Below are 25,689 nucleotides of genomic sequence, written 5' to 3'. Positions count from 1 at the left end.
CCCTCTTTCAAGACTGCCCTCACCTGCCCCTCCCCATGCCCCCAACCAGATGTGACGGCACCCCCCACTTCAGTCCCGCACAGCCTGTTGGTGCCTCCTCCCAAGGCACACCCCATCCTACAATCCAGTTATTTGTCAATACACCTCACTCTTGTACCAAAACCACCTCCTGGAGGAAGGAATGTCTCCTCGGCTCTGCACCCAGCTTCTGGTGATGCACCACACACAGCAGGCGCTCAACACATGGCTACGGAACCACTGTGAGGCCTCGAGGCAGACAACCAAGAAACAGGCAGCAAACCTCCCAAGGTTGTCAATGCGGGAGAAGAACGGTGGCCCCCGGGCAGCACCAGTCACTGCTTGGTCTGACCTAATGCAGCCGGAGGGTCTGACCATCTCACCTGCTTCAAACACTGCAGCAGGACACGGAAGAGCAGGGAGTAGGGCAGCGAGCCGAGCCGCACGGCGGGGCCTGCAGGTGCCGGGCCAGGGGGCCCAGTGGGAGGTGACAGGGGGCCACTAGCCTTCTTCTCAGAGCCCCTCTCCGGCTCCCTGTGGAAGCAAGTGGGAGAAGCACTGAGGCCAGAGCTCCCGCTCCACAAGGCTAAGGACAGATGCAGGCCCCAAGCCCCAACCCAGGGCTGTGCTCAGGATGCCTCTGGGACCTTCCCTCAGACACAGGACCACCCCAGGGCGGAGGGCAGCGAGCTCCCCACCCACCACCCGCCCCAGGACCCAGGACCGTACATGTAGTCACAGACGCAGTAGGGGCTGAACCTCACAAGCCCGTCCTTGCTGGGCAGGCCCAGGCGGTGCAGCGAGTCAGCCCGCAGCTGCAGGAGGAAGTCGAAAGCCTGCGGAGAGCAGGAGGCATGGTCCAACAGAGAGAAAGCCGCCACCCGGCCACGCAGACCAGCGCAGCTCTCGGGAAAGGCTGCCGCGCTAACAGCAACCACGTCCTGACTTCATCGCAGACGGTGGTGCTGGCGGAGAGGCGTGGGCACTCACGGCCTCCTCCCTCAGAGCCCATGGAGGCTGTGACATTCCCACAAAAGCTGGGCGACATGGCAGCCTCCCACACCCGGGGCAACAGCGGGAGTGGACATATTGCACCTGCCCAGGCATCATCGCACGGCCCCGGTATACACAGCAGAGCTCTGCTCAGGACACTGTCGCTTCCCCCAGCTATTGGTGGGTCATTTAACTGGGGTCCCCAAATGACAGGGGGCTTCCCCATTGGGCAGACGCTCTGAAAGGGACCGGGGCTTCCATCCCAGCGCCCTCTGCTCATCCTGGTGCCAGTTCCCATGGTGGGAGCTCATACCAGTATGCCCTGCCCTGCACCCCCGCTGCCAGTCACTAACAGACTCCGCGGCACCAGGGGTCTGGGGCTCCAGAGCAATTCCCTTTCTCTGCCCCCATCTCAGGCTGCCATGTGACTGAGAGGCATGCAGACCACAGGCAAAGGAAAAAGCAGCAGGTCCTGGGGAGGACGCAGCCACAGCTGGTGCTAAGGAGGGAACAGTCTGCTGAAGATCCCTCCCGGGCCCCCCGCCACCTCTCCAGTCTGCAGCCACTGCATTCACCAGGCCGGATGCAGCTGCTGGGTGCCCCAGGGAACATACCTGCAGCCGGATGCTGCTGGCAATGGGCAGGGTGTAGGTGTGCTTGTAGTGGAGCTCGATATGGCTGACAAGCGTTTCATACACACGTGTGGCGTGGCTGGCAGGCAGGGCGTACAGCTTGGTCTGCAGAGAGAGCGTGCTGGTCACTGCAAGGGCAGGAGGCCAAACTGCAGCCAGGGAGTCAGCACCTTGATGCCCGGGGGGAGAGGCCAGGCAAGCACTTTGGAGGTAACCGGCCGCACCCACCATTCTTTAAAATGTACAAACACTTCAAGCCACCAACTCTGCTTCAGGGCTTCATCCCACGGGTACGCCCACATGCGCCCACCCTTGGTGAGGGCAAAAAACCAGAAACAGCCACGTATCTGTGTTATCAACAGGGAATCGGTTAATGAATCAGAGAAACCTGCCCAATGGCACACAACACAGCAACGCATGACAAGATCCACGTGCACCAACAGAGCACCTTCTCAACGCCACAAGGCAAAGCGGGAGAAACCAGGGGCAGAGTAAGGCAGGAGGTGTGCTTCGTGAGGGGTTATAAAGGGGATAATTCCCCTAGCTGCTGGGGCTGTTATTAACCCCACGGTGAACCCGTCTCCCCCACCTCTGCAAGGTCAAGTGCACCTCCCTGACAAGCCAGGCTACGGGAGGCCAGGTGTGAGAGTTCACGGTGCTGCCAGCAACCTGGTTCTGGGGGCAGGGGTTATGGGGTGGTGCTGGGGCAGGAGGGACCCAAGGGACCCAGCTACAGCCAAGGGTCCCCTTTGTGGTACTCTGAGCCTTGGAGGAGAGCAGTGCTTCAAAAACGTATCACTGATGTTCTTTTATTTACTTATTTATTTTGAATTTTATTTTACTTATTTTTTTACTGATATTCTTTTTTAAAAAAAAATGATTAACAGAGTGGTGTCTCTTTGGTTCAAAAACAATATAGGGACTTCCCTGGTGGTCCAGTGGTAAATGCAGGGCACGTGGGTTCAATCCCTGCTCAGGAAACTAAGATCCCACATGCTGTGGGGCAGCTAAGCCCATGGGCCACAACAACTGAGCTTGTGCGCCTCAACCAGAGAGCCTGTGTGCCGCAAACTACAGAGCCCACGCACTCTGGAACCCACGCACCACAACTAGAGAGACGCCCACGCGCCGCAACTAGAGAGAAGCACGCGCGCTGCAACAAAGAGCTGACGCAGCCCCCCAAAATAAAATAATTTTAAAAAAACAACATAAAAGCATTATCCCTGCCTTCCACAAAAAAACAAAACACACACACAAGGGAGAGGGGAGGGAGTTGGACACCACACTTGACAAAGCACAAGCATCTCAGGAAGGACACCCATGGACTTGGGCAGCCACTGCTCTGCTTGCCCATTTTGGTGGGAAGAAAGGAGGGAACTGAACTTTTTGCTATGTTTATGCTGTTCACGTGTTTTAACTAGACATATATATTACTTTTTAATTACAAAAAATGAAAACAGGCTGGCCCAGGACTTTGCTCAAGTAGGAAACAGCTCAATTCTGTGGCCCCGGGTCACCAGGGCTCGATTTCCAAGTGAGGGCAACAGACCATCTCTTTTTCATTCTCCGTATAGGCTTCTGGGTTCATCCAGGCCACAGGGCCCCCCACAACCCCTCAAGTCAGGGCACAGGCAGCACGGGGCTGCTATGGACAAGACACCACGTCCACTTTTTATCAAATTTTAAACTTCCACACCAGATAATAAAAGTCTATCACGTATAAACATGACAGAAACTGTTTTACCATCAACATTTTACGAAATAGTTTATGAACCAGTTGATTCAAATATTACATTTTACACAATACTGATACTGGCAAGTGACCTTAAATATAGATAACACCACAATGCTTTGCAAGTCAGTGATCGAGGGCGGTAGCCAGTGGAAGAGCCTGATTGCTGCCCTGCTGGGGACGTAAAGGGACAAGTCCACAGCTCCATCAAGCCTCAAGAGCCAGGTGGTGCCTGGGAGCATGTGAGGACAGCCACCACGCAGGAGAGTGAGCACGACGTGGCGAGAATGACTGGGAACAGAAGATGTGTGCAAATTGTCTGACTGATGAAGGACTTGTATCCAGGGTATGGAAAGAACCCTTACAACTCGAGAAAGACAAATAACCCAGTTTAAAAATGGGTAAAGAGGGCTTCCCTGGTGGCGCAGTGGTTGAGAGTCTGCCTGCCGATGCAGGGGACACGGGTTCGTGCCCCGGTCCGGGAAGATCCCACATGCCACAGAGCGGCTGGGCCCGTGAGCCATGGCCGCTGAGCCTGCGCATCCGGAGCCTGTGCTCCGCAACAGGAGAGGCCACAACAGTGAGAGGCCCGCGTCCCGCAAAAAAAAAAAAAAAAAAAAAAATGGGCAAAGGATCTGAACAGACATTTCTCCAAAGAAGATACACAAACAACCCGTCAGCACATGGAAAGATGCTCAACGTCATTAGAAAAACGCGCATCAAAACCACAGTAAGATTTCATTTCATACCCATTAGGATGGTGATAATCCAAAAACCAGAAAATAAGAAGGAGTGTGAGTGAGGATGTGGAGAGAATGGAAGCCTCATCCACTGATGCTGGGAATGTAAAATGGAGCAGGCCCTGTGGAAAACAGCCTGGCTGTTCCTCAAACCATTAAGCAGAGTTACCGGCTGACTCAGCAATTCCACTCCTAGGTGGATCCCCTAGAGAAATGAAACACGTGTCCACATAGAAACTTGTGAGTGTTCACTGTAGCACGATTCACGACAGCCAAAAAGTGGAAGTGACCCAAGTGTCCATCAACTGATGAATAGATAAGCAAAATATAGTCTATCCGTACAATAAACTATTACTCATCCATATAAAGAAATGAAGTACCGACACACGCTACAACATGGATGAACCCTGAAGACATTATGCTCAATGAAAGATGCCAGACAGAGGAGGTTACATATTGTGTGAATCCATATCTATGAAATGCCCAAAATAAGCAAATTCACAGAGACAGAAAGTGAATTAGTGATTGCCAAGGGCTGGAGGTGCTGAGGGGAGAATGAGTGACCGCTAATGGGTATGGAGCTGCTTTGGGGTAAATGTCTCTAATGATGGCTGCACAACTCCATGAATACAACAAAAACCACTGAATCATACACTCTAAACAGATGAATTGTATGATATGTAAGTTACATCTCAAAAAAGCTATTAAAAAAAGACCAAACAACCATGGGGACAGAACGGACACCAGCCCTTCCAACCTCATTGGCTGTGGGGAGACCTGAGGGGGTGATTCTGGCACTGGCTTGGGAGTGTTTCCCACAGACTGGCTCTGGCTGGGCCTTGTCCACGCTTCCCTGACCTGGTCAGGGCTCTGACCTGGTCCCCCCACTGTAACGAGGAGTTGGGATCACACTCGGACTGCCCTCTGAGACCCCAGGGAGTGCCCAGGTCTCCTCGGGGATGGGTCCCTAAAGAGCAGCACTCCAATGAAATGCAGAGGCCCACCTGAAGGATGACCAGGAGTCCCAGGACTGCAGTCTTCACATCCTCCAAAGAGGCCGAGTACACCACCACATCCCTTTCCTCCAGCTCAGGGGGTGGAGACAGGGAGCGGGCAATCACCTACAGAGAGAAGATCTCTATTTAAATCCCCAACTCTGGGCTCCCTGAGGCAGCAACCATCAGATCTGATATTTTCTACCAAAAAATACTTTCTCCTTTATTTCTCAAGAGGAAAGATGCACTCCCCTCATCCAAGGCATGGTTCAGAAACTGCAATGCATTTTGAAATTAAAAGGATGCTGGCTGTGCAGAAGGACAATGTGCCCAAACCCCACCCCCAGCCAGTCTTCCCCGAAGCCACAGAGCCATGTCCCAGGACCCCTGGGCAGCACAGCAGCAGGACAGCACCAAGCAGCAGCAGGCCCGGCCAGACCTCCCAACACCGCCCCATCTCTGTTAGGAGGGAACCCCATCTCGGAGAGACCCAGGCAGTCTCCCTGCAGAGAACGGAGACAGCGGGTCCAAAGAACATTGCTGTCCGCTGGGCTCTGCCACAGAGAGGGGTCCCAATGGCAGCCCAGGCGCCCCAAGCCCCAGGCTCGAGCGGCTCTCACTTTCTCAATGATGTCCAGCAGGCTATTAAAGTGGTGGGTGTGGCAGCCTTCAGCCAGATCTACCAGCAACTGGGTGGCCAGCTTTCGGACTTGGTGGTCTTTATCCTCCGGGACGTGGGAGAGCTGTGAGATGACCACTGAGTTGATCAGCTCCTCCTGCACCAAGCACAAGAGAAGCCAGGTGAGCCACTGGCCACGGCCAACACTCACCTAACACGTCGTTAAAGACTTGGGACAACAGCAGCGGGCTGTGCGAGCGCCTGAGAGGCCCAGGCCTCTTCCAGGGCATTCTGTGCGTCCCCTTGGCTCAGGAGAATGACGACGACTACACGTTGGCCCAGCCGGGGCATGGCCCACAGGCTCAGGCTCAGACGTGATGCAGCAGTGAATGTCCCCGCTCCCTCTGTCATTCAACATCACAATTAAGAAGGATCCCATGTGGAGGGCTCTCTGCATGTGTGCCCTGGGGATAGAGAAACCTCGTCCCCGACATAACAGAGCCCACTATAATGGGGCAGCAGGACGAGCGCTTTCACAGAAGCAGGTACAAAGCGCTACAGGAGCAGAGAGCAGGACGAGAGCGACCCCAACACGAGGGACTCAAGAACCCAGAGGGCTTCCTAAAAGAGGCAGCACTGAGCTGGACTCTGAAAAAGAATGAATTCCATGGGACAGAGATGCAGGGAAAGGGAAGGCTGCGAGGGTAGGAGGGGTGGGCAGGTCCTAGGGATACCAGGCATTCCAGTGAGGCCTCGGTGAGGAAGGTGCTGGGAAACGAGGGGAGATGTAGAGCCTGAGCACACCTCCCGGAGAAGAGAGCCCAGTGGGCAGGGGCCGCTGCCGATTCTGAAAGGACAGGCCCTGGCTGCAAACCTAGTGAAGGATGGACTGGAGGGGAAGAAATGCAGTAGAGAGGTTGGTAGGGGCTGCCACCACCCTGGCATCTGGTGATCAGCCCAGAGCCCGGAGAATGAGTGTGATTATAAAAATAAAAAGAAAATGTCCCCACACAAGACTGTTTTCCTGAGGGCAGGGACTATGCCATCCTGGCCGCTCAGCCACAGGCCTGGCAGAAGGCACCAAGGAAGGGAGGGAGGGAGGGATGAACGAGGAAACAAAGCCTGCCACAGAGAGGCGCTGGCAGACCCCAGGTCCCAGGCCAACCCCAGGAGGCGTGTAGTGCCCTGAAAGGGCCACACGCTGCCTCTCGGGTGAGCATCACCCCGCATGGCTTGTGGAGGTCGCCCTTGCACCTGCTGCCCCAGGGCTCCCGCGCCAGCACGGATACACACCTCATAGAACTGCCTGTTGATGAGGAGCACGAAGGACAGGACGTCCAACACCTTGATACGCACAGCGCTGCGCAATTCGTTCCTGGGGGGAGGAGCACACCTGCTGGGGCCGGGCGGGTGCACCAGCCACCGGCCTCACCCTCCCCCAGCCCGAGTAGCCCAACCTCCAATGGCTTCCCTGGGGACCCAGCCCCCAGACCCACCCGCCTCTGTGTCAGGCAAGACTGACTCCAGATCCTCCCCGCGTGGGGCCCAGCTCGGCAACATCCAGACCAAGAATGGGGTAAAGGGGCAGAGAACCTGGCCCTCAGAGATGGCCTCTTTCTAGATGACCACTCCACAGGAGGGAGTAAGCACAGAGGCCTCAGAGGACTCTGTCCTCTGGAAGACACACTTTCCTGCTCAGTGAGAACTGTCACTTTCAAGAATCGGAGAGGAAAGTGCTAACTCTCAGTGTCCTGCCTGCAGTGCAGACACAGGGTCAGGTGGGCCTCCAGAGGCTGGCTGCCTACCTGAAAAATCTCTCCATCAGTAACTGCAGGTTGTGAATCCAGCCATCCTTTGCTGGATGGATTGACTGAGCCCTGTAGGTTATTAAGTTTAAGAGGGAGGACTCCTGTCAAAGGAAGAAAGACCTGGAGTGAATGAGCCACTCTGCCCTTCCAGAGGTTTTTTTGATAAATACGGCCCCATGCTGCTGGCCCAAGAGACCAGCCACTCCGAGGCCCAGGTAGGGAGCCCACACGATAAAGGCCGTGCTGGCAGTAGTGAAGATTCATTTAAAACCCACATAACGGACTTCCCTGGTGGCACAGTGGTTAAGAATCCGCTTGCCGGGCTTCCCTGGTGGCGCAGTGGTTGAGAGTCCGCCTGCCGATGCAGGGGACGCGGGTTCGTGCCCTAGTCTGGGAAGATCCCACATGCCGCGGAGTGGCTGGCCCGTGACCCATGGCTGCTGAGCCTGCGCGTCCGGACCCTGTGCTCCGCAACGGGAGAGGCCACAGCAGTGAGAGGCCCGCATAGCGCAAAAAAAAAAAAAAAAAAAAAAAAAAAAAGAATCCACTTGCCAATGCAGGGGACATGGGTTCAAGCCCTGGTCCAGGAAGATCCCACATGCCGTGGAGCAACTAAACCCGTGTGCCACAACTACCGAGCCTGTGCTCTAGAGCCTGCACACCACAACTACTGAGCCCACTTGCTGCAACTACTGAAGCCCACCTAGAGCCCATGCTCTGCAACAAGAGAAGCCACCGCAGTGAGAAGCCTGCGCGCCACGACGAAGAGCAGCCCCCGCTTGCCGAAACTAGAGAAAGCCTACGTGCAGCAACGAAGACCCAACACAGCCAAAATAAAGAAATAAAAAATAAAACCCACATAAAAGCCTTGCATCAGGCTGAGCCCTTCTGGCACCAGGACTGCCTGCCTTTCGGAGAGCAGACATGCTGAGCATGAAGCCAACTGGCCCCTCCCTCCGCACAGGTGGGAGGAAACAAATGCTTAGGCTGTGATGTGCTCTCACAGACCCACACGCATTCAGCCTCCTGACGGCATGGCAGACTTCTCTGCTGGAGCACAAATCCCAGGGGAGCAGAAGCCTGCCAAGGTTTTTACTTCAAACTCACGGAAAACTTGCCTCCAGACCCACACAGCCAGACCTCCGGGAGCTGAGCAGCCCCTCCTCTCCCCCAGCAGCCTGACCTAAACCACGCTCTTGCCCAAGCACCAAAGGCCCACTGTGCTGGAGAGAGAGGTGGTCTTACAGGTCTCTGGTCTGCACATCTCTCAACGAGCTCAAAGTATCTCTCCTGCGAGCCGTGGAACTCATTTTGATCACACAGCTCTTCCACCGTGGTCAGCAGGTCGTGGACGATAGCTTTGAGTTCTGGGCTGTCCAGGCTCTGCAACACGAAGGCATGGTTACACAGGAGGGATCTCAGCTCCCTTCAAGGACTCGGCATTGGAGTCCTCAGCTCAAATGAGCTGAATCCAGACACCCTCTCAGGTCCTCCCACTGGACAGGGGGCACGAGTGCTATTCCTGCCCATTGGGGAACGGTGGGGCCCAAGGGGTCCTGGCTGTGCCCACATGGTGGGCCTCCACTACCAGTGTGTTCACGCCTCCCTCAGGCTCTCGCATCTTCTGGAGGCCCCAGGGGTGTGGCCTCCCAGACCATCACTCCAAGATGAAGCACTGCCTGACCAGCTGGTCGTGACAATGATCTGGCCCAGCAGCCACCCCTGAGGGACAAGAACCCAGGCCCTGCTGAGTTCCGGTCCTTCCTCCCATGGGCCTGGCCGTCCGCCTAAAGCCCGCCCTAGTGCCCCAGCCCCGAGCCCATGCTATATGGGGCCTCATCTCATCTGCAGCCCCTGCACCATCACGTCCTCCTTCCTGCCACAGTCAAAGCCCTCCTCCAAAGTTCCACCAACTGCGGGCAGCATTCGAGACACTTTGGGAACTGTCTTCAGGATCCACTTGCAGGCCATGGAGGCCACCTGGCGTGTTACTCTATTGATCTTGATCAACACGACCCTCCACCCCCCTTGCTCACCTATTACATAGTCCTGCTCCAACTGATAGAGGGGATTTGGGAAAAACAGCCGTCTTCAGTGGACGGTGAGTTGCCACCCAAGAGCCATCAGAGAACACGGCCTAGCAAGCTCTGAGGGAGGGCCCTGGAGGGGCGGGGAGCGGCCCCCATGGGTCCACGCCCCCCAGGAAGGGGCCCTCTGGCCAACAGGTTGGCCGTCTCGGTTCTCCCTGTGCCCACCTCACCTGGAGCTGCTGAAGCAGGCGTTCAACAATATTCAGCAGGATGTCCCATGTCACGGCCTGGAGCTCCCTCCGGTACTTCTTGATGAGTCTGGTTATGGAGAGCACGATCTCATAGGACACCACCTCGTTCGGACAGGTCATGGCCTGGAACACGGCCCGGGGGGCACGCAGCGTCAGCCCCTTTGCACTCATGCACAGGAAGCCCCAGCACGTCGCCCTTGGAACCTAGCATGAGATGCCTCGCTACCACGCACATCTTGTGTGCCACAAAAGTAGTACCTCAGGAACCCAGAAGTGTGTTTTCTATACTGGCTCCAAAGGGCCTGACGTAGCCAGACCATTCATTTCAAATTCTGGGCCCCTGGCTTCCTGGCCTAGAAGAACCTGAAAGCTACCCTGATGCAAGCAACGCGCAAAGAACATGCCCTCCACTGCCCAGGAGACAGGCTGTGGCCAGAAGGACCCCATTAGGGGCAGCTGGGACATGACACAGCTCATCTGCTTGTCAGGTAAGATGAGGATGGTATGATTGCCCCAGCTCACCAAGGTGCCATGACAGCTACATGAAAACATGCAAAGTGCTCCGAACTCCACCAGGCACGGTGGAAACACAAGCTATTATCTCTGGTCTCATTCTAGACCAAGAGCAAGTTTGCCACTTGACCAAGGAAACTGTCGAAAGCAAGTATGTCACTATCCCCAGGGGGAATCCTGAGCAGTCCTGATGCTAATTTGTAGAAAATGAAATTCACAAAATACAATATTTGCTTGAGGATAAAACCTTCAAAGGCCCTACGTCGCAACCCTACTTGCAAAGCAAGTGACTGCACACGTTCCCCCCGTGCCCACCCCCCACCTCCTGCCCCTGCAGCAGACTCCCCGTCTGACAGGCCTGTCCCCACTGGGTGGGGCTGAGGTGAGCTTTCCTGCCCTCGCCAGCTCACTGCGGTACAGAAGCCAAGTTACCTCATAAAATGATGGCAACACAGATGTTGGGGAGTTCTTGAGAGAGTAGAGCCGGTGGGCTCCCCAGAGAGCCATGCCAACAAAGAACACAGCTCCCCTCAGCAGTGGGGCATCTTCCATGTAGGCTCTGAAAGCGTTCCCCGGGAAGACAGGATATAAGCAGGGCCCAGCCCAGCATCTACCCAGGCTCCTGGCAGCCTCCCCGGAGGTCCCTACACTTATGAAGCAGAAGCAAAGCTGGGGAAGTAGGCTGGGCAGGGGACTCGGGGGCCAGCAGCAACCGTGTGATTCATTCACGCATTCGCTCAACAGCCCTCAGCATCATGGTGCTGACAGCCTAGGAGACACAGGTGTGAACCAAAGGATCATGTAAATAAACACCAAGGTTCCAACTCAGATTACAGCTAAGAAGGAAAGCCATGGGATACGAGAGCAGACCTGCTCAGGGCGATCAGGGAATCTAACCGCAACACTACAACGTCAAGGACACTCAGGGAAACTCAACCCAGGTGGAAGGACATTTCAGCAAGATGAAAGTTATATGCAAAGGTCCTGGGTGGGTGGCAGAAGGGCAACAAGTCAGGAACGAAAAGCTCACAGGCTGAGCAGGGCTGGACCATCCAGGCCTTGCCATTTGGTTTTTATCCTGAGAGCACTAGGAGCCATTGTGGCTTCAAGCAAAAAGTGACACAGTCAGATCTGTGCTGGAAAAACTACGTGTGGCTGCTGTGTGGAGGAATGACCTTCAGGAGGCTTAGAGTGAGTGCAGGAGAGCAGTGAGGAGGTGAGAGCTGAGGGGGTGGGGGGGCCCGGGAGTGGACAGACGACCATCTCAGGGGCAGAAGCAACACCACCTGAGACGGTCTGGCTGTGGGAGGTGAGGCAGGGCCTCGTGACAAGTGGGTGGTGAGGCAGCCCCACTGGAGGAGGTCCGCCTGTGGGAGGGAGGTCGAGAGCTCGGTTTTGCATGTTCTGACTTTACTGGCAGGAGGAGGGGAGGACAGGTGACCTGTAGCATAAGACGTGAGCCCTAGATCAGGACTCGCTTCTGGAGCAGCCACCCCACCAGAACAGGAAGCTCCGCATCAGCCTGTGCCGAGGCATAGAGCCCACACAGGGAGCCTCCTTGAGGAGGCCCTGCGGCCGCCAAGCCTCCCTCACCCATGCCGGCTGGGCCACCTGCACTTGCCTGTCCTCCATGATGCGGCACATATGGTAGATGGCACTGTGGCCCAGGTGGGTGCCCAGGAGATTGCGCATCAGCTGGGAAGCAAGACGCACCGTCGTTAGACTGGCAAACACAAACACGAGCCCGGGGCCTCGCACAGCCACCACTCTGAAGCCCTCCACGTCCAGCTGTTCTCCACCATCTCCTCCCGAACAGGGGCAGCTGAGTTCTCAAAATGTCACCAAAACCCTGACCTCAGCTCAGCCACTGGGAAAATGCCACTGGCTTCCCCTCAACAGGCCATTGTCTGGCTGCTCTGAGAATAAGATGGCCATTCATTGAGGACAAGATGGCCCTTGTCCTGTCCATAAGCCTGGCTTATCACTTCATCCGGGCAAGAACTCTGCAAGATGAGAGTTTAGACCCCTACCTTCCAGCAAGGCTCACAGAGCTCCTTGACATTGATGGTGCGGCAGAGGGTGACGATGAACAGGGGGAGGCTCTCGGCCGGCAGGCAGTTGTAGCAGACCACGGCGTCCAGCACCTGCAGAGAGACCTGGTGGGGCGGAGAAAGAGTCAGGCCAGCCCTGCCTCCTGCTCACAGGGAAGTGACACCCCCAGCTTCCTCCACTGACCATCCTTTGGTCAGCAATGACTGCCCCTCCCCTCTGTCAAAGCAGCCTTCCTGGGAACCACAGAGTGAGCAAGCATCTGGGAGGCACTTTTACATCCCAGTCACGGTGGGTTATCCCATCATGAACTATGACCCCGCAACGGATGTCATCCAACGCCCTTACTTACAGGAGAGAGTCCTGAGGCTCAGAGAGGTCAAGCAGCTTTCCCGAGGCCACACAGCCAGTAAGGGGCAGCACAGGGCTTGACCCCAGGGCCTGGGGTCTCAGTTGCTACACCACCCGGCCTGCCCAGAAGGACGGTGAAAGGGACTGTCCCTGGACAGGGGCAGCTACTGACCTCTATGTCCACGGAGGACACGGTCTGGACGCACAGCAGGCAGATCATGCTGTGGGAGGAAACACAAAGTCAGCTGAGAGGACACTTCCCAGACGCTGGGTGGCTCCATTTTACTTCCCAGTTCCTCTACCAAGTCAGTTAAAAAAGTGGCTCATCCTCCCTCAGGGCTCCCCTCACCCACCCACTGCTCAGCGCTGAGTGTACAGCACCAAGACCAAGCCTCTGCCCGCAGGGTTTCACAGAGTGTTTTGAACAAATGACAAGTAACAATAAACAAAACATCAGGTAATATCACACATCTGCTACAAACATTATGTGGAAGGTGGCTTTGGCCACTTCCAACATCTCCATTTATTTGATGGTTTTAACAGCTTTATTCACCCTACAGAGCTGAACCGCAGAAACAAGACAGCAGCACTGTGATCAGTGCATGTTACTGATCACATGTTTTTCTTACTGGACCATGGATGCAATGTATTCATCGAGGTAACAGCTGTTGAATTTGACCAAATTCACAAGCACCAGAAGGAATTCTGAGGACAGGCCGATGTCCATCCACTGCAGGACAAACTCAGCTAGGGGAGAAAAAAAGGAGAGCAATGTCCTTCCTACTCACCTCCTCCCCAGGAAAATGAGTCCCCATCCCATTCACTGCTGGAAACAGCATCACTGGTCCCCATGGAATGAAAGGCAGGCCAGCACAGGACCGATGGAGGCTCAGCTGAAGCCCAAGCAGGTCAGCATGTCATGGACTCTGGAATTCACCAGCTCCCAGGAGGCATGAAGGGGTCTGAGCTGAGGCAGGGGCAGCGTTTGTGCATTTGATGCTCAGAGCCCTGACCCCGATGCTGGGGGTGCAAACACGGGGCGAGTGTCTAGGAGGCCCCCATCCCCACAGAGAATCTCTCAAAGGAGACACAAGCAACGCTTGGTTGCTAGACAAATAAACTTGGACAGAAAAGCTAACCACATCCTCACTGTCAGCACCTGTCCTGCAGGTGGACCAACAGCTGAGGCCCGTTTCTGACAGAACAGCAAGGCCCAAGTCAGATTTACTTCTTCCTTTACCTTCCTCTTCTCCCCACAGCAGTGACGTGAAACCTCAAGACTCATGGAAACCTCACACCATAAGGATAACAGGGAGGATGGCCACCAAAGGGAAGCGCTAGGAGGCCAGACCGGGCATGAAAAGGGCAAGGAGAAAGACGCAGCGAGGTGGCCCCAGCCCCCCAAAAACCTCAGGGCACTCTGGATAAGACCCAGCCTGAGGCCTGGGTCAGCAGCATGCTCTCCCAACAGCAAAACGCAGACCACCTCCTGCCTGCCTAAAAGGCACATCTAGGCCCCACTCCCCAGGGATTCAGAGCCAGCCTGTCTGGAGTAAAGCCCAGACTCTGCATTTTTAACAAGCTCCTGGGGAGATTCGGGGGGCTGATCCTGGTTGCACACAGATAAGCAGACCAGTGTGTTGCAGTGCCCTCTGCAGGCCACGCCTGTGAACTGCAGCACTCCCTCTGGGCCCAACAGGCCTTCCTGCATCCCAGATTAAATTTGATCACCAAGGCCAGAGAAACCTCACACCCAACGTGGCACCCACCCAGCTCTTCCTCCAAGTAGGTGATGTGTCTCCCATTGTCCGTGAGGGCCTTGAAAACTTCCAGTCTCTCGTGGAGGTCTTCGTTAGAGGGGTAATCCTTGATGACCTTAAAGAAGAGGGCCCTGAGAACGCCCAAGCGGTCTCCCTGAAGACAAAACCATCGGGTCAGCAGTCCCGCCAAGATCCCCCTGGGTTTCCCAAGAAGCTATGAGAAGTCCAAGAAGCGCTGTGGGCTCCAAGACTCCCAACCCTGGGGCCCTTTCTCCCTCCCCAAGGAAGTGGCTGTGAGGGACTAACTGGGTAGGGGATCAGGCGCACTGGTCATCGTTTGACCAGTGTGTGTGTGGAGCACCTACTATGCGCCCAGGTCTGGGCACACAGCAGGAGCCAATGCACCCACCCTCGAGGGATGCTCACGGAATGATGATAGCCATCTAATGAAGCTGAGAGTGGGGACCTCTCTGAGCAGCGGGGTGTGAAGGCGTAGAGGAAATAGGCCAAGAGGAGAGGAAGCCTTCCAAGCAGGAATGGTGAGAGGTGGCCTGGGTGTTCCAGCATGGCAGGAGCACGGTGAGCAAGGGGCAGGAGCCCACGGTGAGGGGCAGGAGGTCAGTGACAGCAAGAAAACAACAGCTCACTCGTGTGAGGAGCCATTCTCATCATTTTGGGTGAACTGCCTCATTTACTCCCCAGAGCGTCCCAGAAAAAAGGGAATGACAAGCATCCCCACTTTAGAGGAGAGGAAGTGGAGGCTCAGGGGGCTCCAGTGACTTGCCCAGGGTCACGCAGATACTAGAGGTGACACCAGCACGCCCACTCGGGCAGTGCGGCTGCAGGGTCCCTGGGAACCAGTGAACCTGTGCCTGGTGCTCTCGCCAAAGACGAGGGTCCAAGTGTGGCCCGCAGGAGCAGTCAGCACATGGCCCGCCCCAGCTCCCCCCAGGCACAGAGCGGCCACCTCTTACCTGCCCCTGCACGATGGCCTTCAGCAGAGCCAGCACCGCGTGCCGGGCCTCTGGCGGCCGCTCTGGCTGCAGCAAGTCCGAGACGGCCTTCCAGAGTGCTTCCACCGCATGCTGCCCGGCAAAGAAAGGACAGGGATTGGTGTGCTGGCCCCTCAACTTGAGGGACAGTTCCATGGGCAAAGGACAGAGCAGAACAACGTGGTCTTTTAACCTATAACTCACTCTTCTAAAACCCTCATGTACCTGTCACAGCCCACAGCGACCACGAGCCTGACAAGGGGAACAGCTCCAAGCTACTTCGAACCCTCACAGGTCCCTTTAACCCTCACCAGGCCATAGTCTGAGGGGAGGGAGGAAAGCAGGAAGGCCAGGGAGGCCATCCTGGCTGCCCCCAGAGATCAGCAGGGAGTCTCTGAGAGCTTGCTCAGGCTCCATGGGAAAAGCCACTGGAAGAGTCTCAGAACCAGAAGTACCACAGCGGTCCCCGGGCCTGCAGCCTGACCCAGGAATCCCATGCTCTGGATCTCCCCTGTGTAAACAAACCAGCTTCAGGCCACTCAGTGCTGCCTGGCTTGGCTTGCTAAGAACTCTGTCCAGGCTTCTGGAATCTGCCTCCTAAGTCCACCCAGCCCACAAGGGAGCTGCTGGGTGCTTTCCCCTCAGCTCCCAGAATCAGTCTCTCTTGTGTCAGCTTCCCTTTTCCACGTTAACCATCCCTGACTCCCTCCAGCCAGAGTTTCCAGACCACTTACCCTTTCCCGGGCTCACTCCTCTTAAGAGGGGAACTAAAATGTCTTTTCAATGTTGTCTGACCAACATCATTCGAGCATACACTGGAATACACTGGAAGTTTTACTTCCTTTGTCCCATTCACAATACTCCTATTGATGCAACCTAAGCCACAAGAGCACACAGACACTGAGTCCGTGGACTACTCCAGCCTCTTAGGCCTATCTGTCTATTCACTTGACGGCAGCTCTGACACGGCTCCCCTTTCCGTACTTATTGTACACAGACAACTTTAAGAACATAGATGCCTATCCTCACATTTATCCCTGGTCATGTGCAGCCTGCACGTTTCAGATGACCTGCAAAGGACATAGTGATTCCTCCCAACTGAGCAAATCTGAACCCGCCAGGTATGAGACCCATGTCTCCTCCTGTGTCACTCACACAAAAGTGGGCTGAGGCGAGAGCAGAGCCCTTGAGGAACTCTAACGGCAGGAAGCTTCCCACTCTGTCCACAGGACATCAGGAGAGAGCCTGGAAGTATCTGCTCAAAATAAATACTCCTACGTCTGTGAGGCTGCTTAATACCACCCAAACATCTCTCCCAGAAAGACAGAGACTGGTGTGCCTGGGCTTGTTCTCTGTGAAACCACATGCTCTCCTGACGTTCCCCTACTTTTCCTTCCTGCGAATCTGTAATGTGAGAGGACAAGTGAGCATGCGTTTCTGTAAGCACCACAAAACCGCTTCTGGATCTGCTAAAAGAGCCTAATCCCCTTGCTCCCCACCTCCACACGTGACTGGCCTCTCAAGGTTATGCTCAGGACATTTCCAGAAGCTTCCTCATCGCTAAGATGAAGACTAAATTTCCCTCAAATGGTGCATATCAGTTCATTAGTGAAGTCAGCTGTCAACCCTGCTCCTAAAAAGAGCCAAATCAGGCTTTAATGCAGCTCACATGAATCTCTCCAGGCACCCAACCAAGACACACCTACCTCTTCAAATTTCTTCGTTTTGGCAACCTCACAGATCTGCCCTATCACCCGGATGCGATTGTTGAGGCCACATTCAACACTCAGCTCCTGGAGAGATGAAAGAAGGCCAGTGCTCAGACACCAGGTCTCCTTACCTGCCAATCACAGAGCACTCTAGGAACTGCCCTGCCTTTCCCATGCTAGAGACCCACAGCAGAACCTTCTGAAACCAAGAATCACCAGAGCTGACTAGTCCACCTTAGGGGAGTAAGAACAGACAATTTTTTTTTTCTTCCATAGCTGCACTTTATTAAAATAAAATTCACATATGATAAAATTCACCACTGTAACGACTTTAAACTGTATAATCCAGTTTTTACCATATTCACAGTGCTTGCAACCAGGTCCACTAATTCCAGAACATTTTCATCACCTCAAAAAGAAGCTTCACTCCCCATTCCCTCCTCCCCCCAAGCCCTGGCAAAGGCTAATCTACTTTGTCTCTATGGATTTGCTTCTTCTGGGCATTTCATATATATGGAATCATACGTTATGTGGGCTTTTGCGATTGGTTTCTTTCACTTAGTATAATGTTTTCAAGGTTCATCCATGCTGTTGCATGTTATCAGTGCTTCACTCCTCTTTTTGGCAAATACTACTCCATCGTATGAAGGCATCACATTTTGTTTAAACCTTCACCAGTTGATGAGCATTTTGGTTGTTTCTGAACGGGAAACTTTACAAGTGCAAACGTTCAACATTATTTATGGGTAAAGCACTGAGTAGGCACGTCTGTGAGATTCCAACACAGACAAAAAAGTGAAGCCCTACTTCTCCCAGAAACTCACACATTACCAGTTACCCCTGGCCATAACCCTAATCACCTGTGGAGACCATGGCCTTTAGGTCTTCTAGTAAAACAAGTTTTCTTGCATCAACATCTGAATACTAACTCAAGTGTGCTGGACCAAGTCGCCAAGATCCTGACTTCCTGAATTTCCAGAGAAAAGACACATATGTCACCATGGTACTGGGGACAGCAGCCCCACAGACGGTCACCAGCAGTCCATCTCCCACAGAACCTGGTGACAGACCAAACTCAGCCTTCCCTGCACCTCCCACTAAGCTAGCAGAGAAGACCCAGGCAGCTCACTCACCCTCAGGATTTCTGCCGTGATGATAAACTCCGTCTGTTTGCCCTCTGCAGACCTGGGATTTGGCCTTGGAGTTCCCAGTCCCAACAGAATCTTGAACTTCTCCTTCAAGCCTGAATCTTTGCTTGCTGGCTTGGCCATGCTGGGCAGGGACGCATCAGAGGACTCCTCTGTGCCGACAATCAGGCAGAGATCTCAGGGACGGCTCCACCCACCTGCCCCGCCGCGGACCGCCCGCGAACCCTAGGTCTCCGCTGGGCACGACCTTTCTTCCCTCCCACAGCCCCCGAGAAAACTCCACCACAGGCTGGCGCGGTCCCGGCCAGAAATAAACCTGGAAAACGCCAGGCCGTCCGCCCGCCTCAGTGCATGGAGTGAGGGAGGGGAACTGGGGCCAGGGGGCGGCCGCCGCGGGGTCCAGGGAGCCCTGACGTTTGCCATCTCTCTTCTCCCCGTGTGGAGAAGGACTGTCGGGGGACGCAGGGAGCAGGGACCCCCTCGCACCCGCCATGACTTAAAACCGAGGAATGCTTGGAGCTCCAGAATCAGGCTGCGGTGGGCGCGCCCGAGAGCCGGGCCTGACACTGCGGGGTCCGCCCCCACGGCCTCAGTGCCGAGCAGGCCTGGAGAGGCAGCCTCCTCCGCTGCCCCGTCGGAGTCGGCGGTCAGGACACCTCGAGCCACTCACCACTCCCCGCGCCCGCAGCGAGCGGGGTAGTCCCAGCGCCGAGAACCGAGCACAACCCGGGCCACAAGCCGCCGCCGGAAGCGCGACCTGCACTTCCGGCAGCGGGAGGGCGCCGAGGGCCGCCCCCTGGAGGAAAGGCTGGGCGAGTGCTAGTCACGTGACGGGGTCCCAGGGGCCGCCGGGACGTGTAGTCCGCAGGAATCCGGCATGAATGCGGTGGGCGTGAGGATGGTGACCCGCAGCCGGAGCCGGGGACCCGGGGCCGGTCAGCAAGGAAGTAGGGAGAAGCCCGCGCCGCTCCGGAGAGAAGAGGCGGCTGCAGGTAGCGCCGCGCCCGCGCGGGGTCACAGGAAGAGAGGCGGGGTGGGGGCCTGCAAGAGACTGGGGGCTGGGGCCCTGAGTTCCCGCCCTAAGCTCTTTCCCGGGAGACAGGGGCTGGGTTCAGGCGTTCCCACCTCCCCCACCTTCGTCCTGTTGAAGAAAGTTCTCCCGGTCCCACTAGCATGCCCTAGGGTACTCCACTTGTGCCAGGCTGATTGCGAGGCAAACAGGCCCTGTCCTCATAGTTGCTTCCAGCTCGGAGGCCCGGTGCCAAGGACTGTCCCAGCCAGAAGTTTTCTCCCCCTGCTAGAGGGTGCCTCTGAGAGAAAATTGGAAACGGCGTGGCTTTCCTTACGTTTACGTCGTTATTAAGGACCTAATTTGAGATTCAGCGGTGGGCGAGAACGACAGGGCCCCCTGCCACTTGTCCTGCCTGGACGTCTGCAGGATTGTCTAGAGGAGGATTCCCACAGACACCCAAAGACCCCAGGGATAGTCCAGACAAAATGACACACTGGGCTGAAGCACGGCTGGGGGGGACAGGCACGCGATAATGCCAGCCAGGTAGGCAGGAGCTCTGATGCCAGGACAGAGTTTGGAGTTTTAAACAGAAAGTGACACAACTCAATTCAGATTTTTTTTTTTAGCAGATAGTAATTTTAAATTTTTATTTATTTATTTATATTTGGCTGTGTTGTGTCTTCGTTTCTGTGTGAGGGCTTTCTCCAGTTGCGGCAAGTGGGGGCCACTCTTCATCGCGGTGCGCGGGCCTCTCACTATTGTGCACACTCTTGTTGCATAGCACAGGCTCCAGACACGCAGGCTCAGTAGTTGTGGCTCACGGGCTCAGTTGTTCCGTGGCATGTGGGATCTTCCCAGACCAGGGCTCGAACCCATGTCCCCTGCATCGGCAGGCAGATTCTCAACCACTGCGCCACCAGGGAAGCCCCTCAATTCAGATTTTAGAAAGTTCTCTCTGACAGTGTCGAGACTAGATTGGGGGCACCATGGTGGAGGCTGTTAGTTAGAGTCGTCATGTGCTAAAGTGGATTTGGTCAGAGGGCCAATGGCATGAGGAAGGCTGACCTGGTCCGGAGCACATGCTGCAGAGGCCAGAGCACCCGCAGTTGTAGTAGGTGATGGGTGGTTGTTGAATAAATGATGTAGGATGAGATAGCAGGTAGGGCAGCACCCACACCTTTTCCTTACCTGTAGCCCTCACTGAAGGGACCAAGTGGTACTTTTTGCAGAAGGTAGGAAAAGCTACAGCCCTGTGAAGCGTCAGCGGAAGGCTCAAAGACTGAATGTGGCCTACGAGGCCTCAGAAGGTGAGAAAGGAGAGGGGGTTGAGCATCTCCAGTCACCAGCCTGGGAGCCTCAGGACTGGCGGCAGCAGCTGGAGAACATCCGGACCATGAGGAGTGGAAAGGACGCGCCTGTGGACCAGCTGGGGGTTGAACACTGCTATGACCTCAGCGCACCCCCGAAGGTAGGCGGGCACCCATCTGCTGGTGACCCCCTTCTGAACAAGACACTTGCTTCCTCTCAGGCCTTTAGCAGGGGACAGCTGGCACATCATGGGTGTTCAGTAACGTTTGCTGAGAGAGAGAGGGAGTTCCTTACACTTCACTGCCCCAGAGCCTGGTCCTAAGACTAACCTGATTCCAATCCCAGCTCTGCTACCCGGTGACGGGCCTCAGTTTGCTTGTCTGTAAAGTGGGCAGCAGCATCCTTTGCAAAGCAATAACGATAACAAGAGCGACCAAGGGCTGTTGAGCACTGACGTCATGCCGGGTGCAATTCTGAATGCAGTAATAATTCTTTAAGCCTCACAGTGATCTTGCAAAGCAGGTGCTGCTATTTTCCACATAAGTGGAAAATACACCACACACACACCCTTGGCCTGGGCGGATAGGAGGCAGATACCCCATGCACTGTCTGGGGTGACACGTGCAGATGAGTAAAGGGCTTGGCTGGGCTGAGCACCCAGGACCCACCCCCACCCTGGTGCCTGTCACTGTGCAAGCAGGTGCGGAGGTACCAAGTGTTGCTGTCACTGATGCTCTCCAGCCAGACCAAGGACCAGGTGACAGCAGGCGCCATGCAGCGGCTGCGGGCCCGGGGCCTGACGGTGGACAGCATCCTGCAGATGGATGACAGCACACTGGGCACGCTCATCTATCCTGTGGGCTTCTGGAGGGTGAGCCCAGCCCGTGGCAAGTGGGGCTGCGGGTGCCACTGGCCTGCGAAAGATGTCAGACTGAGTGGGCTGTGGGGTGTGGGAGGCCGGGGCGGGCATCCCTGGCCATGGGGGCCTGGCTATGAGTTCCCACTGGAGCACCGCCCCGCCCCTGCCGCTCTGACCAGCCCACAGGGGGCCTGGCCATGGGGCCTCAAGTCCAGGCACTGGAGCTCCTTGGCCTTTCCTGTTTGCAGCCCACCCCTTCCTTCCTCCACCTCCCTTCCCAGACGCCTGGCCCTTCTCTTCCTCACTAAGGCTGCCCACCCATCTATCCCTTTGTTTACTCCAAGCCTCCCTGGAGTGCACAACCCCTCCCCTCTAGAGCCCCAACAGGCCACAGAGTACAGGGTGGTGGGTGGGCGGGTCTGTTGAAGGCAGCCGGGTGGGTGGAGCTACTTCCCCTTGGCACTGGCGTGGGCTGCAGTTCATCAGATGGGTTTTAAATAGCCCTGTCCACTCAGGCACAGGATGGGAACCGCCCGGCTGGCCTGGCGGCTGGTGGGGGAGCTCCAGGCTCCAGCCTTCCTTCCTGAAGGCCCAGGTGCTGTTGAGCCCAGCTTCTGGCTTAGCTGGTCCTGCTTAGCCTGCCTGGTCTCTGGTAGGGAATGATGGAGCAGGGAGACTCAAGCCTGACCCCACGCACTTGTCATTGGCCCCAGGCAAGTGGGAGGCAGGGTCTAGGCCTGCATTGGGCCTTCCTTGGGCTCTCCTGCCCTTGGCTTGTTCCCACCTCCTGGGGGGACAGAGGCAGGCAGGTGCCTGTGAGTGTGTCCTGGACAGCTGGCGGGTAGCTCTGGGCACCTGTGGGTTTCCTCTGGGCCTCGTCTTCCCAGGTCGTGCTACACTCCTGACCTCCAGCGCTGACCCCCGCAATCTTTCAGAACAAGGTGAAGTACATCAAGCAGACCAGTGCTATCCTGCAGCAGCGCTATGATGGGGACATCCCAGCCTCCTTGGCAGAGCTGGTGGCACTGCCAGGCGTTGGGCCCAAGATGGCGCATTTGGCCATGGCAGTGGCCTGGGGCACTGTGTCAGGCATTGGTGAGTGGCATGCGCCCACAAGGCAGGAGTGGCCGGCTCCAGGCTTGCTGGCTGCCATTGAGGTTCCCCCATCCTTGTGACCAGTGACCCCAGCTCAGGTCTGCTCATTCACAACTCAGCCCGAAGGGTCAGAAAGGTGTTCCTAGCCCAGAGCTAGGCCCACCCCACCCAGAGATGGGTACTAGCAGGAGGAGTTCCTGTTTGCTGAGGAGCTCCTATAGCATGCTGGCCTCTGGGAGAGGCCCTAGATGAACTCGGGTCTGTGCTGCATGAGGAAGAGAGACACTGGGGTAGAAACACTGATGGGGGCATGCAGGGCACCTTTGGAGTTGGCCTGGTCTGGGGCATTTGGGAGGACTTCCTGAGGAGGTGATAATTCAGCCAAGAGCTGAAGGGTGAGGTGGGCTGGCCAGGCCAAGAGGAGGAAGTGCATTTCGGGCAGAAGGAACAGCATCTGCAAAGCCATGAGCTGGGGAAGAGGGCCAGAGCACAAGGCTCTGGAATGAGCATGGGCAGAGGGGGCAGGTGCAGTGCAGACATGGGGACCCAGGGTGAGGAGGAAGCGGCTGGGGGGGCCCTTCCTGGAATCCCTATCCTGGGTCCTTGTGTTGCATTCTGGCATTGGAGGAGCTCTGAGTGGAGACAGACCCCTGGGTCGGGGTGGGACTGCTTCCTCAGATCTTTGCCCAGTGAGTGGGGGCTTCTGAGGCTGCACAGCGCAGGCCCAGCCAGCCCGGAAACCAGGGCTTGACCCATGACCTGCTTGTGTGTTCCCACCGTGGTGCTTCTCAGGGACTCATGCAGAGGAGCCAGGAGAGGTGGTGGGGATCCCCCCAGGGCTTCCGAGGCTTGTGAAGCCTGCCCCCTGGGGTAGGGACCCCTCCCCTGCAGTGCCCGCCAGAGGAGGAGGGCTCTGGCTACCTGATGAGGTTGGAGTCCAGAAGCCCTGAAAAGCGGGAGCCAGGCCAGGCGGGGCCCGGGCAGAGCCCCCCTCACTGGGCTTCTGCCGCTGCCGGCCTCTCAGCAGATACTTGAGCTTATCTGGGCGGCTGTCCTCGGCTGCCCGTGTCTAGGAGTGGTCTGGCAGGTCTGTGGGGGAAGGGCCCCCGCCTGCAGCTGGTTGCAGCAGTCAGGAGTGTGGGAATGCTGCCCTATCTGGTTGTCTGTGGGCCAGGCCACCTGCAGGGAGATCCTAGTGAGGGTGGGCCCCACTTCCCAGGGGGTTTCCTGAGAGAAGAAGCCCCCTCGAGTAGAGAGCCAGAGCCATGGGATACAGCAGCCGATCCCAGCTCTGCCTTCCCAGCTGGGTGACTCTGGGCAATGCACTTGGCTTCTCTGAGCTGGGCCACAAAGCAGGGGAAGTAGTTGCTCCCATTAGAGGCACAGGTGTGCAGAGCCCTGCCGGACAGGCCCACAAGTGTGGTGTGGCCCTGGGCTGGGCTTCTGGGTAACTTAAGGGCATGGTCACCTACGTGTTACAGAGAAAGAAACTGAGGCTTGGTGGTGACCCAGGGGTGTGGCTTCTCCATCTGCATACTCTCCCTGTGCCCCTGTTATCGCTGTTTGGGGCAGGCCCGAGCCTTTTTCCAGGCAGCCAGCAGCAGGGGAAGTGGGCCAGTGCAGGAACTCGCTTTCTCTTCGGCAGACACATAGGAGGAGGAGGCAGGGGCTGCATCTGGCTAGGGGAGGGGGCCTTGGTGAGCAGGTGCCCAGGCCAAGCCCCAGGGTGGCCGGCCACGGGGAGCCGGGGTTGCGGTCTGGTGCACAACAGCTGCAGCTGGCCTGGCCGCACTCCCCTCTCCATCCCTGATGGTGCAGTGGCAGGTGCTGGCTCTGCAGGCAGTGAGTTCATGCCAGCCCACTAGGTCAAGCTGCTGCCACCCAGCCTAGCACCCATGGCCGGTGCCTGGGCCAGGAGGCACTGCTGCCTGCACCCCAGGAAAAAGGCCCAAGTCCTCTGGATCTGACTCCAGCCCCTGCCTAGCAGCAGGGATGGCCCATGTGACTCTCTCTCAAGCCTGCACAGTTCTGGGTCCTCCTCAGAAGCCGGCGGGGGTTGGGGAGGTGTGTAGGGGGATTCAGGCTTCAGACTCAGCCCCCCACCAACCCGCACTGGGAGCCGTGGCAGGGATGGGGCAGTCTGGCCCGGTGAGCCTACCCCGTGTTCACCCTGCCCCGTCTCCAAGCAGCAGTGGACACACACGTGCACAGAATCATAAACCGACTCAGGTGGACCAGGAAGGCAACCAAGTCCCCGGAGGAGACCCGCAGGGCACTGGAAGAGTGGCTGCCCAGGTGTGCAGGGTTGGGGTGGGGCAGGGTGGGCTCCCCTCCCTCCCACCCTCCCTCCACACTGATGGCTCCCACCCCCACAGGGAGCTGTGGAGCGAGATCAATGGACTGCTGGTGGGCTTTGGCCAGCAGACTTGCCTGCCCCTCCACCCACGCTGCCAGGCCTGCCTCAACCGGGCCCTGTGCCCAGCTGCACACGGACTCTGAGGGCCTGGGGCCTCTGCCCGGCACCACTCTGGCCTCTTTGTGCCTTTGCTGGAGAGCCATAGCCTGTTTATAATAAAGTTTGGGGGCTGTTTGTAGTTAGGGTCTGGCTGATTTCTACCCCAGGGGGTGGGAGGCGGCATGCTGGAAAGCACACGCATGAGCTGTGTTTGCACCCGTGCTCACGTGTCTGGAACAGGGCTGCCTGGGAGGCCAGGATGGGGATGTGACCATCTGGACTTAGTGCTGGGGGGCAGGGGTGGCGGGGGGGTCGTGGGAGCCAGTTGCAGCCAGCTGTCTGGAAGCCCACTGGGGACGTTGGAAGCCCAGGCTGCCTCCCGCAGCAGCTGGCTGGGGACCTGGAAACACACGCCCCTTCCTGAACTTGTGCACCCTGAGAGCCCCAGCCTCTGCCACGAGGGCCCCACCCTCTGTGTTTACAGAGCCACCTGGTCTCTGAGGGACACCAGCAGGCCCAGGGAGGGCACCACAGGGCACAGGGCACAGGGCCTGACCTGCGTGTACCTGCTGGGGGGCCAGGGGCCCAGAAAGCTTCACAGGGAGGTGCTGGTGAGAGGG

At 56.8% G+C, this 25,689-nt stretch overlaps 2 protein-coding genes across 9 annotated transcripts in view; one reads left to right on the top strand and one right to left on the bottom strand.

Moving 5' to 3' along the window:
- TSC2 (TSC complex subunit 2) overlaps positions 1-19,119 on the bottom strand; it is a 37,468-nt gene extending 18,349 nt beyond the window's left edge. For all 7 annotated transcript variants that reach the window (XM_032607027.1, XM_032607029.1, XM_032607028.1 and 4 more), the window contains exons 1-19: positions 19,011-19,119; positions 18,326-18,492; positions 17,190-17,276; positions 15,466-15,576; positions 14,501-14,645; positions 13,361-13,478; positions 12,904-12,952; positions 12,362-12,487; positions 11,953-12,026; positions 10,764-10,890; positions 9,798-9,941; positions 8,783-8,920; positions 7,535-7,638; positions 7,023-7,104; positions 5,731-5,886; positions 5,120-5,236; positions 1,626-1,748; positions 748-854; positions 402-552 (exon numbers count right to left, since the gene is read on the bottom strand). In XM_032607027.1, the coding sequence (XP_032462918.1) occupies positions 402-552; positions 748-854; positions 1,626-1,748; positions 5,120-5,236; positions 5,731-5,886; positions 7,023-7,104; positions 7,535-7,638; positions 8,783-8,920; positions 9,798-9,941; positions 10,764-10,890; positions 11,953-12,026; positions 12,362-12,487; positions 12,904-12,952; positions 13,361-13,478; positions 14,501-14,645; positions 15,466-15,576; positions 17,190-17,276; positions 18,326-18,463 (2,097 nt within the window). In that variant the 5' untranslated portion in view covers positions 18,464-18,492; positions 19,011-19,119. The remainder of the gene's footprint in view (positions 1-401; positions 553-747; positions 855-1,625; positions 1,749-5,119; positions 5,237-5,730; positions 5,887-7,022; positions 7,105-7,534; positions 7,639-8,782; positions 8,921-9,797; positions 9,942-10,763; positions 10,891-11,952; positions 12,027-12,361; positions 12,488-12,903; positions 12,953-13,360; positions 13,479-14,500; positions 14,646-15,465; positions 15,577-17,189; positions 17,277-18,325; positions 18,493-19,010) is intronic.
- Positions 19,120-19,175: 56 nt separating this feature from the next.
- NTHL1 (nth like DNA glycosylase 1) lies at positions 19,176-25,208 on the top strand. 2 transcript variants are annotated; one of them, XM_032607175.1, is made up of 6 exons: positions 19,176-19,332; positions 20,582-20,820; positions 21,361-21,531; positions 22,455-22,614; positions 24,804-24,909; positions 24,990-25,208. In XM_032607175.1, exons 1-6 carry the CDS (start codon positions 19,218-19,220, stop codon positions 25,111-25,113), a joined length of 915 nt encoding a protein of 304 aa, XP_032463066.1. In that variant the 5' UTR covers positions 19,176-19,217; the 3' UTR covers positions 25,114-25,208. The 2 variants fall into 2 exon arrangements, with proteins under 2 accessions (XP_032463066.1, XP_032463067.1); XM_032607176.1 differs by having other exon boundaries at positions 19,191-19,332; positions 20,585-20,820; positions 24,990-25,206.
- Positions 25,209-25,689: the final 481 nt, after the last annotated feature.

Source organism: Phocoena sinus, chromosome 15, assembly GCF_008692025.1.
Source record: "Phocoena sinus isolate mPhoSin1 chromosome 15, mPhoSin1.pri, whole genome shotgun sequence".
NCBI classification, from domain to species: domain Eukaryota; kingdom Metazoa; phylum Chordata; class Mammalia; order Artiodactyla; family Phocoenidae; genus Phocoena; species Phocoena sinus.
Note: the sequence above shows the minus strand (reverse complement) of the source record. Positions and strands in the feature narration are given on the sequence as shown.